The 12,380-nt window shown below is 44.7% G+C and overlaps 1 protein-coding gene across 3 annotated transcripts in view; it reads right to left on the bottom strand.

The window, feature by feature from the left end:
• Positions 1 to 12,380, bottom strand: part of UNC5A (unc-5 netrin receptor A) — a 108,446-nt gene that overhangs the window by 8,097 nt on the left and 87,969 nt on the right. For 2 of the 3 annotated variants that reach the window (XM_081938187.1, XM_081938189.1), the window contains exons 4-10: positions 12,057 to 12,160; positions 11,271 to 11,451; positions 10,420 to 10,587; positions 9,497 to 9,661; positions 3,706 to 3,894; positions 898 to 1,197; positions 416 to 503 (exon numbers count right to left, since the gene is read on the bottom strand). In XM_081938187.1, the coding sequence (XP_081794313.1) occupies positions 416 to 503; positions 898 to 1,197; positions 3,706 to 3,894; positions 9,497 to 9,661; positions 10,420 to 10,587; positions 11,271 to 11,451; positions 12,057 to 12,160 (1,195 nt within the window). The remainder of the gene's footprint in view (positions 1 to 415; positions 504 to 897; positions 1,198 to 3,705; positions 3,895 to 9,496; positions 9,662 to 10,419; positions 10,588 to 11,270; positions 11,452 to 12,056; positions 12,161 to 12,380) is intronic. The other variant, XM_081938188.1, reaches the window with a different exon arrangement.

Raw genomic sequence — 12,380 nt, 5'->3', positions numbered from 1 at the left:
TATTTTACACCACTATTTATTTCAGGCCATACCACGGTAGGCTTGAGAACACCGACTATACAAAGGGTTGAGAGTAATTACCATTAAAGGAGACAATGTTATCTATATACAGTGGTACCCACTACATCAGCAGAGACAAATCTTGGCATGTCGATCTGCAGGACTGCAGATTAACAAGACCATGGCATATATCAGTTGGCACACAGGTACCCACAGCATCCTTTGACTCTCACAGGGGTATATACCTGGTTTCAAATTAGAGGACAGAAAGGGCATAGGCCTGTAAGGGTTCCCAATGAAGTTTTACAAAAACGGAGATGTAGGCGCATATTGTGGGCATGATAAATTACAGGTAAGTATAGGTAAGTTAAGTGTCCCAGGATTTCTAGGGTTTTTCAGGAAATGAGCTATGTACCTCACATCCTCTTGCTTGTGCAGCGTTAGGTAGATTTCATAGATTTTCCCCCGTGGGATGGCATCAGGTGGGATGAGCAAGCTGACACCTAAAAGATAGAGACAAGATAGCTCAAGGGGTACCATCCACACTGCTTGCAGGCAAGCTGCCTTCCAATTTCACAGGCAAGCTGACACTGAAGAATAGGTTTTGGTCAAAGGCTGCTTAGCTAAAGGAGGCAGGGAAGAAGAAATGAGCAATCCCCTCCTTAGAAGAAATATCAGGGGGAAACAATGTATCTTCTTGTGTTGAGTTTATCTATGAAAATGTTCCTTTTTCCATGTAGGAATCTAGGAATCCTAGGAAGGAAAACTCTTTCCCTTGGATGCCTGTGTTTAAGTAATGATCCAGAGCAGAATTAGAGCATCAGCAAGCTTTGCTGCTCCCACTGTAGCCACCCTCCATATTGTCAGCCCTATATTTTCTCTACTTGTCACCCTCACCTGTGTTGGGTATCATTAAACGTCCACCCAAGAAGTTGAATGTTCCATACGCCATGTTGGCACCACCCCTGGGCAAGGAGCGGAAGAAACTCTGGGTCGAGAATCGAGAGACAAAGTCTACCGGATCAGCACTGGGAGAGCTGTGGTGAAGAGTGTGGCGTCCACTGCCCAGGGGGCTAAGCAGGTGTCCGTTGCCAATCTGGAACTTGCCAGGCCCATCCTGGCGTGGACACAGTGAGCCTTGGTAGGTCATGGTAGTGGTGCTCAGATCAGGCTGGATGGTCAATAGGTGGGAATTATCTGTGTGAGAGAAAGATGGAGATGACAATGGGATCCATTGTGATGGCAAAGACATACATCTTGTTACAAAACATTAAAAAAAATATTCCTTGGCAGAATGGAAAACCTAGCTCGTTCTTAATATTGCAGAAAGCTAGATTACTTTATAGATGCAAATGCAGATATTTTGAGTCAGCTCAGGTATGTAGCAGCCTAATCACAAAACATTATCTCATCAGACAGTATTGCATAAAATACATTAACCAGCAGGGGTAACAGACTGTTGCAATGACCCGAGAAACAAAGATCTCTGTTCAGACCATCATTTTCTGCATTAATAAGGTTATGCATTTTATTTCCCAAAGACAGCTTTTTAAAGATGCAATGTAATCTCCTTTTTTAGACTCAGAGTTTTGGGTTAATAGAGCTTACAGAAACCATCTGTGCAGTCCAAATGTAGATCAACAGAATACACGTGTCATTTTAATATCTTGTCACTTATCAAGACGGTAAAAAAAGAATGTTTCTAAGACCATGAGTCACAATATGGGAGGATGGGGTAATGAAGGGATGATTCCTTGACCTGAAACTAAACTGTCTACATGTGTGAACGTATGTGCATTCTATGGCTTGGTTCCAAAAGGTCAAATATTTGTCTTTATTGATGTTTGGGGAGGGGGCATTTTGTATAGAGGACTCTTTGAAATCTCAAGAGCAAAATAATGTCACCTATCTCGGAAATAGTGGAACATTCGGTTACATTTATTTGATTCTTTCCCTATGGTTTAATCTGGCATTCACCGAGAAAAAGAGAGGAGTATTTGACTAATCAGCATAAGTGAGACATACCAGAGTCTTACATATATCATTTCTGCAGCTACTTTACACCAGAAGTAAATGTTTTTTATCTAATGGAAAATCTAATTTCCCAAACTTGTTCTGAAAGATTGAGTAACACCTAGCATGGGTTCTGGATGGTGAGCAACCAGAAGAATGTTCTTGTAGCTTTGCACAGTGTCCTCTTTAGGGAAATTCTTAGAGACAACAGGAAACAACTACATCCGTCTTCCCCAGACTAGCACCCCTTGGCAGTAAAGTAATGGCATCTGCAAAAGCTACACCTAAGACTTTGGAAGACTGTAGACAGGGCATGGTTGCCCCATCCATGATAAAGGCTCCTGACATGGCAACTTCTGAAGTCTTGGTGTTGTATCTCCTTGGTAGTTCTGGCTTCCAGCTGACAGACATTCAAGAGCAGAACGAAAATGGCTGGATTTTTTTTTTCACCTGAAAGCCGCACTTCCATCTGGGTTGTATGAGGCATGCCAAAAAAGTTGGAAAAATTGGTGTGGGGAAAAAAAAGCTAAAATGGGTAAGCCAAATCAAATTCATCCCACTTCCCTTTTTCCTTTCCCTCTCACATGTTAGGAATGCAGTTTGGATTTATTAAAACCTATCTGCATCATGAACATTCATAAGCCGCTTAAGGTCACTTCGGTGAGATGCATGTCAGGCCTGTAATTATATTCTTTTTAGGATCTTTGGCCTGCCACACTTTCTTATAATTTTCTATGCTGTTTCAATAGTGTAGTAGTTGGGAGGGGGGAATAGAAAGGAGTAGGATTGTAGAATGGATTGTTGACATTCTTTTGTAGAAGCCAAGGTCATCTTTTGTCTTCGCATCTCGACACCTGGCCGGAAGAAGATGGGTGTACATGCCAGCGTGGAAGATGATGATTGGAACATGTGATGGATTTGTGGGTGTGGGGAGAGATCATGAACTTTCAACTGGGTGAACTTACAGGATGTAATTTAGAGTTGGAATTTTCCATAGCCGTGCTAACATGCCTGCGGAATAAATTGGACCTTAAAGGATGTTTTGCCTTGGACAATGATTTATTTCTGCATGGTATTTAGAACCCTAACAGGCATGCAAGTTTATTATGCAAATAAATAAATGAAAAGGCTTCAAAACTGAGAAGCCTGCATCCCAGCCTGCAAGCTCCTTAAACCATGCCGTTTTAGACTTAGCTTTTGTTTTAGTTGACTGCAGTAGGATACACATGAATTTTGAAGGAGGCAGTGCACCATGCTGAAATTTAATATGTAAAGCTTTTCACTTCAGCTATTGGAAGACTTTTTTCAAATCTAATTGGTATAGTTATGATGAAGAGAAAGGTCAGGTGAGCAAAGTCCACCTGTATGCCAGCAATCCTCTACCTTCAACAGTTTATCTCTCATCCGCAAAGCGGCTGTTGCTGTACTTATCCTGCATGTTCCCGCTGCGCCTGTTCCTTTTCTACTGATATAATAAAAGTTTAGAGGCATGGTCAGAGGCATCGTGGTTACCTCTTTCCTTATTGCTACAGAATGAAAGAAAAACCACCTCTCTAATAAAAGCTGACAAATTTACAGATGAATGTGGTTCCAAAATAACTGCTTGCCCTTTATCCACATTCCTGAGCCCAAAAGGATTAGTATCTACCATATAGCACTTAGAGAGTGTGCCAAGAGCAGATGGATACTCACCTGCTTTGGTGGGCTTGATGCCAACTGGTTGGAAGCCAGCAGTGAGAATAGAAGAGTCAGCTACATCTGAATCCAGCCCTTCCTTCTTCCGGCAGTAGACAAGGGTTACCACTAGAAGCAGCAATACCAAGCACACGGCTACAGCAATCAAGCCAACATACAGAGCCACATCCTCAGAGCCACCAGTTTCTAGAAAAGAGAACAGAGGAGGGGTGCACATTGAATCCAGTGCCAAGCTCTTAGTATGCAGTAGGAAATAATTGGGTTTGCTCTAGGAGAATGAACCTAAGACTCATTGACATGATGTACAACATCTGTTATTCATGGAGTCTGGGAGGGAATGGAATTTTTAGGGAAGAGATCTGGAGTGCATTACTTTTCTTTGGGCTGATCACATATGGCCCATCAAGGGTCTTGAGCCTGTTGTTCAGAAAAAAATTCCTGGTTGATCGCTTCCTTGCAGCCGTAGGTCTGTTCTCATACAGAGAGCATTTTGGAGAGAGAAAGGTAAAAGAATAAGAGAACTCCAGAACCCAGAAGCTTAATTTCAGTTTTTAACTTAGAAAAGTAGCACTGCATTTTCAGGAAGAGAAATTCAGATGGAAACTGCAAAACAAGCAATATATTTTAGGAATATTTGTAATGGTCAGCTTTCATAATACTTAAAATAATGCTATCAACACAGAAGATGGGGTGGGGGGAGAGATTCCCCTAAGAAATGTATTATCAACATTTTACATCACCCTATTTAATTAAATAGCCTTCCCTAACACGCTTCTTTTCAGATGTGCTACATTTAAACTTACCTTGTTTGAGTAAATGTTGACAGTGAAACCTACCATTATCTGAAGGGTACTAGTGGCTGATTTATAATAGTAACCAATGTCAGTCAGGAATCTATGTGTCTCTCAAACAGAATGCTAGATTGGGATGCGAAGCAGGGAAGGCTCCCCCTTCCCTGCTCTCCCCCAACTGTTCCAGCTGAAAAGCTTTTGTGATATTATTAAAATAATGTATATGCAGGTTCTTATTCTCATAGAAACAGATCATATATTAAGGAAAGAACAGAACCACTAAACACCAATGCCTTCTACCAGCCTCCTTAGTTGTCCAGGACATCAATATGAGTTACTGAAAGTCCAATGGGTCTAGGATGCATAACCTCCATTTAGATGCAGATAGATACAGATTAACAGAGTTGGAAGGGGTCTTGGTAGGTCATCTAGTCCAACACCAACACCACCTGCCCAAGCAGACTCTACGCCATTTTTGACAGATGGCAGTCCAGTCTCTTCTTGAAAGCTTCCAGTGATGAAGCTCCCACAACTTCCGAGGGCAAGCTGTTCCATTGGTTGATTGTTCTCACTGTCAGAAAAGTTCTCCTTATTTCCAAGTTGAATCTCTCCTTGGTCAGTTTCCATCCATTGTTCCTTGTCTGGCCTTCAGGTGCTTTGGAAAATAGGTTGATCCCCTCCTCTCTGTGGCAGCCCCGCAAATATTGGATCACTGCTATCATGTCTCCCCTGGTCCTTCTCTTCACTAGACTAGTTGTGCCCAGTTCCTGCAACCATTCATCATATGTTTTAGCCTCCAGTTCCCTAATTACCCTGTGCACTTTTCCTAGAGTCTCAACATCTTTTTTATAGTATGGTGACCAAAACTGGATACAGTACTCTAGGTGTGGTCTTACTAATGCTTGATAAAGTGGTATTAGTACCTCCTTTGATCTTGATTGTATCCCTCTGTTGATGCAATTTAGGATTGCATTGGCTTTTTTGCCTGCCGCCTCACACAGTTGGATCATATTTAACTGGTTGTCCACTAAGACTCCAAGATCCTGCTAAAGATCTAACAGCCCTTCAAGATAATCTAGACAGGAACCCAAGACCATGAGTTTGATACCACCTTTATTGTAAGGTTACAGTAAGTGAATGTTGCAAGTCTGAAAGCACTTATGAGTGACTCTAGCCTGTGTCTCCTTGTCTAGTTTCTCAAAGTTACTCTCACAGTCCATTACAAGATCATCACATAAGCAATTAATGCCATTTCCATTCCTGCCCAGAGTTGAAACCTGAGTGAAAAGGGTGCAGGTAACAATTCCCTCTAAAATGCTGTGTACTTGTACACAAAAGTTAGAAACAGGATAGTTGTCAAGTATTGATGGACCCAGAGAGACCCTCTTAAGGAGGTGGCACACCATACACTTTTTCAGGTCTGTTGACATTATCCCCACTTAAAAGAAAGCACATTTTGGAGACAACATGGCATGCTCTCCCATATGCCATAGGAGGCCACAGGAGGCCACAGGTAAACTAAAGTCACCTGAGACCTAATTAAATATGGTAAGATATTGTCCCAATCGTTCCATCACATTTTGCCCATGAAAAGTTGAGACTTCAGCAAATCTGAAGGACTTTACAGATAAAGTGCTGTGCTGTGCTGTGTAAACTGATCGCAATGGCCAGCATCATACCCTCCAAAAAAGGGTTGTTCACCCTAGATGAAGCCATTGATGAACAGCCTATCAATGAAATAAGGCGGAAGGAATTGTAACAATTCACCTCTGTTTCTGTCACAGTAAGGCTGCAAGTTTAGCTTCTACCTGTGCTCAGTAAAAATCACTTTTCCTCCACTGGGTGTTTCATGTGTACTTCTGTCACTTCATCTCCCAGAGCTCCCTGCTATTCAGGATCAGCAAACAAAGAAAGCCTGCTCAGAAACAATCACAACAAGTGTCTAGTTTTCCTCATGAAAACCCCTGTGTTTGGAACTACTCCAGATCTAAGACACATTGGGATAATCACTCTATTCACCCAACATAGACCCAGATGACAGTATCTGAGATGGCAAACGGCTCAGAGAGGCAAGCTCTCTCTTCAGATCACTGCATCACTGCCTCAAGGCAAAAGCAAGATTGAACATGTGGCTGTTTATACATGTCAAGCTTGAGATTTCCTTGGACAAACACAAGGTCTTCATGCACACCTAAGCTTCACCCGGCACAGACCCAATAACCTTGAAATTAAAATCATATAACAGGCAGGGAGGCTCCAACACTAGTCCCATGAGAAGGCTGAGCAGTTTGGGCAAGGATTCTGTCAGGCAGCACGGTGACCTTGGTGTGAGCAAGATCCCTGACTTGTTCCTCTGCCCCAATTTAACATATAAATATTCACACATGGCCACCTGTGAAGTAGAATCCTTGGTCACAAACAAGATCAGCATTGGCTTGGAGTCTAGATTGGTGGTACACCTGAAAGGTGGAAAAGTTTATCCATGAAGGTCGTAATTCTCACTTCATTGAACCAGGTCTATCTGCTCACCAACTACCAAGTTGTGGATGAACAAGGTCGTATTGCAAGTGTTTATCACCAAGCCAATCTTAATCAGCAATCCTATTCCTGAGGTCCAGATAGGAGGTCACAGGCTCAATGTGGGAATGAGCAGCAAGTTATCAATCTCCCTTCTCCTGCAACCATAAACCTGGCAATTTTCATCATATCACTCATCATATCACCATCCCTGTTCACCAAAAATGAGATTGTCCATACTTCAAAGAAAAGCCTCAGTCATTTCTGCTTTAATCACAACCACTTCACAGAACTACATAGTCCTAGGTTGCCACAAAATGCAATTTAATCTGCCTATTAATAATTATTAATAGTTAAGAATTACAATGCTTAAAATACTATTACTTGAAATCAACAAGTATACTTAATCATACTGATTATCAAACAAGCAAGCCAATTCAGTTGTGGGTGGGAATATGCCACACCATATCTCAAGATCATAACAGGCATCACAGCAGAGAATGCCATTAAGGATAGGCAAGTGAAATTGGGTTTAGAGACACAACATCCACTTCCATGTGGTAGTTTTTGAGTAAAAGCAGTAAGTCTTTATTTGGGAGAATGGATTATTTGCTCCTTGCCCTTCCCCATGCCCCCCCCCCTTGTTTGGCCATGAAGATGAACCAAATGTTAACTACAGAAGAGAATATGAGTGCAGACAGTCCTTTGAAGCATCCACCAAGAGGCAGACAAACAAAGGGCTAGAAAATAGGGACTATTTGGGAGTGGTGAGCAGGAGGATATATCGTACAAGAAAGCAACATTTCTGTGTTACAGAAAACAACCAGATAACAATCAAATATCAGTTTATAGTAGTTTAAGAAGCAATGTATGGGAAGGAAGGAAGGAAAGGAAGGAAGGAAGGAAGGAAGGAAGGAAGGAAGGAAGGAAGGGAAGGAAGGAAGGAAGGAAAGGAAGGAAAGAAGGAGAGAAGGAAGGAAGGAAGGAAGGAAGGAAAGGAAGGAAGGAAGGAAGGAAGGAAGGAAGGAAGGAAGGAAGGAAGGAAGGAAGACTTACATTTTTGCCCTGCTGTCCTTCTAAATTCCACCCCCATCCCTACCACCAGCTAGGTCAAACATTCAGGATGAGCTGCCCTAGGAGGGAAGATGAACACTGCTTTCACTTCAACTGTGAAAATGTTAATTTGATATAAAAGGAAGAGAAGAGCCCTAGGAGACCTAGCAAGCTAGTTAGTTAATGAGCCAGGATGGGGTCTGTCACTCACTCTTCCTTTCCTTTGTGCCTGCACAGAGTTCTCCCTCCTGCAGTCCAACTGGCTATTCTCTAGGGTGGCACACCAGGCTTCAAACAAGGAGATCATCTTTTGGGAGGCAATTCTGAACTGTCGTCTTGGGAATGAGGGAAAAGAATGAGGGAAGAGGGGGATGTGCTGGTGTGGCAGCGGTGGCCACAATTAAGGCGGGTCCTTACTTTATTGCCTATGGCCGCCAGCTCATGTTAAAGTAGGCAGCAGAGAATCGGGCTGCAAAGGGCAATGAGCTGCTGCTTCTTCCTGCGTGAGTGGGTAGGCGGACTAGAGCTGACAGGCTTGGCTGCCCCGATATCTCAATTTGAATGTCCAGCCACTCAGAGCAAGCCTCAGCGGGAGACCCGGGTCAGCCTTCTGCCTCCTGAAGGGGTTTTCCAACATTCAGAACACTCCCTGCCTCTATCCAAGAGGGTCGGGTTCTGTTTGAAGGCATCCGATAGTCTGACTGTGAGGGTGTGCTGTCTGTTTCTAAAGAAGAGGAATTTGGGCCCTTGAAATTTCCCATCAACAATTTGATGATCTATTAATTGTCCATTAGTAATAAGCATTTAAAAGGGACACGGTGGCTCAGTGGCTAAGACGCTGAGCTTGTCAATCAAAAAGGTTGGTAGTATGGTGGTTCAAATCCCTAGCACCGCATAACCAAGTGAGCTCCCGTTACTTGTCCCAGCTTCTTCCAACCTAGCAGTTGGAAAGCATGTAAAAATGCAAGTAGAAAAATAGGAACCACCTTTGGTGGGAAGGTAACAGAGTGTTTAGTCATGCCGGCCACATGACCACGGAGACGTCTTCGGACAGCGCTGGCTCTTCGGCTTTGAAACGGAGATGAGCACTGCCCCCTGGAGTCGGGAATGACTAGCACATATGTGCGAGGGAAGCCTTTATCTTCAATAAGCATTTGGAAAGTTGGCATACAAATAGTCTGATCGCAGTCTTCCCAGGTACGACAAGGTGCGTTTTGTGTGTTTAAACTGTAATAATTACTGAAGTATGTAAGCATACATATAAATTAGTATAGGCAAGTGTTATTTGGTCCGATCTCCCTTCTCTGATTATGGTTTTTTTTTTCTCGGCCATATGCAAATTGCTAGTCAGCTCACCACATCCTTTAGATCTCTAGTAGCAGCAGTCTAAGTCGTTCCCAAAGGTGTAGAAAGAGGCAGGAACTCACCATGCGTGCACAATTCACTGGTGCAGTTGCGGGTCTCCAGTTCAGGCCCCTGGCACTCATCCCCACCATTACGAGGCACTGGATCAGAGCATTCCCGGCTGCGCCAATGTGTGCAGTCAGCACCACATACTGACCACAAGCTCCAGGCTGACCAACCACCAGGCACTGCCAGTTAGAAGGAAGCAGTATAAATACTTATTAACCAAAATCTAACTCAACGGTTTTCTTATGCCCCCGCCCCCAGTACACTCTACGTCTTCCCCCTTGTTCCACCCTACCCCACCACATCCCAGCAGGCATCGCTCTAACGTGAGAATGCTCTTGAGCTATGTCTCCTTGGCAGAGAAAGGGCATCTTGGGGCAGCCACCGAAGCTACCCTAACTGAGGGTGGGGGTGGGGGAAGAATTCTACTCAAATTTGTGACGTGCCTCAGAAGAATTACGAGATAGGAGAGGACAAACACAGACACATGGATGGGTTGAAGCAGACAGGTAGAGCCAATGGGAGGGAAGGGAAAGCCAAGGCAAGAACCAAGTGCTTTTGAGCTGTTGCTTCCGAGAACTGAACACAGGCACACTCAGCATCCTTCCATATTCACAATCAAAACAGCTGGGTTTTTGAAACAGGGCAATGGGAGAGAGAAAGTATGGCTGAAGTAGCATAGCATAAGCAGAACTGTGCGAACGGGGAGCACCCCACATCAGGGGATGGTGGTGAAACACAGAAGAAGTCTAGAACTGGGAGTGAGGAAGATTAGCAGAAGTAGGTGGATCAGCTCCAATGATTACAGGCTTCACGTATGTCGGCTTCTTAAGCCTTTCTCCACTGTCCTGGGCAGGGGCTTGGGTGAGGGGCCTGGAGTCTAAGGAGCACAGCAAACTGAGCCGTGGGAGCAAGGCCCACGGGGTGGCAGGGGCAGTACCTGGGCACAGGGTGGCGCAGGAACTTTTCTGCACATTCTGGCCCTCACAGAAGGCCCCCCCGTTGAGTGGCGCTGGGTTGGTGCAGCTCCGGCTCCGCTTCTGCCAGCCCCGTCCACAGCTGGTGCTGCAGGCTGACCAGTCCGTCCACGTCGACCAGCCTCCATTCACTGGGGGGAAGGGACAGCATCAGCTAGAGCTTGCAAGGACTGCCCTGGGAGAGCTGGTCGGGAGAGGGAGCTTGCCACCCCCGTTGGGAGCAGAGTTCTTTTCAGGGCTAGAGGGGTAGCCAAGCCTTTTCATTGTCTTGCTGGCTCCAGAATTCGGGATTCCTTGGTGTATTTGTGTGTATGAACAGTTTGGGGAGAATACACAGGAAAACATGGGGATATGCAAGGAGGCGTCACAAGCAGAGGGGCAAACACTTAGAGGAACAGGGAAAGGGTCATGTTGCTTTCCTCTGTTGTATTCTGCGAGAGCATAATGTGCTCCTTAGTCATATTTACAATTCAACCTTCCTTCTCCTTGTCTGAGAAGGTACCATCTATGACCCTCATCTGCAGTAGAATTCCTTCCTTCCAAAGCTCTTCTTCACATCCCCAAAACAACCGGGTATAGTATAACCCAAGCAGAAGCAAGGTCTCAATATGTTGGGCACTGTTACCCCACAACCAACAGAAAAAAAATAAAATAGCTGAAAGTGTCCCATCCTATTATCATCCATCTTCCCCCTTCCTCAGCAACCGGAACAAAACTTGGGAGCAGGGTGGGATTCATGCACAGGAGGGGTTATAAAACAACGTGTGCCCCTTTTTGTCAGGGTCACCCTCCCTATTCCCTGAAGAGGTCCTACCATAGACAGTGATGGCAGCAGGTGAGCTGCGACGGCGAGCCACTATGTTCTTGGCCACGCAGGTATAGTTGCCCGTGTCAGCTAAGCGAGCTTGTTTCACCACCAGGCTATGTTCCAGCGTTATGTAGTAATTGGGGTCCAGTGTTGGGTCCACAAGTTCTTCATTGCGCAGCCACTCCACCTTGAGAAAACACAAGAGTCACACATGGTTCTGATTTGAGCCGAGGTGGCGCAGTGGTTAGAGTGCAGTACTGCAGGCTACTTCAGCTGACTGCTAGCTGCAGTTCAACAGTTCAAATCTCACCAGGCTCAAGGTTGACTCAGCCTTCCATTCTTCCCGGGTGGGTTAAATGAGGACCCAGATTATTGGGAGCAATATTATGCTGACTGTAAACTGCTTAGAGAGGGCTGTAAAAGCACTACGAAGCAGTATATAAGTCTAAGTGCTATAGTGCTATTGCTATTGGGTCAAAAGCCTTAAAATGTAGTGGCTGAAAGAAAACATGTACAGACATTGACCAAGGGAGGGAGAGAGGCAATGCAAGAAAGCTTAAAGAAGAAAGAAGCTGTAGTCTGTCAAGCAGCAGATGGGGAATATGCAAATAGGATGCACACCAAGTACCCAGCCTAGGTCACTGGCAGGAGCTGCAGATGCCAAAGGCAAGAGGAAAAGTCTGGCATCCGATCTGGTGGGCCCATCAGATGCTTGGGATTTATTGCATCAACTGGACTTTCAATAATTTCCTCACATTAGCCAAAAGTAAGAAGGTTATGTGCAGTACTCACTTCAGCAGGTGGGATCCCCTCTGGAGGGCGGCAAGGCAGCACAATTCCCTGCTCAAGGGAGACGTCTTTGGCCACTGGCTCCTGCTCAAAATTCTTCCTCAAGTCTAGAAAGAAAAGAAACTCAGAGTGGTGTAATGACAATAATACAGACTCCCCATCATGCCAGGCTGCTTCTTTAGTGGCACAGACTCATTTGGTCCCTGGCAGTGCCACTGTTGCACCTGGGATCCTTAGTGTACACATAGCACTTGTGCCATGACTGTTCCTCCCTGGAGCCAAAGAGTCCGCTGGCAAATGGATGGAAAACACCAGGAGAATTGAGGA

The sequence above is a fragment of the Natrix helvetica genome (assembly GCF_964273705.1).
Source record: "Natrix helvetica genome assembly, chromosome: 1".
NCBI classification, from domain to species: domain Eukaryota; kingdom Metazoa; phylum Chordata; class Lepidosauria; order Squamata; family Natricidae; genus Natrix; species Natrix helvetica.
This window is presented reverse-complemented; position numbering and strand designations above follow the sequence as displayed.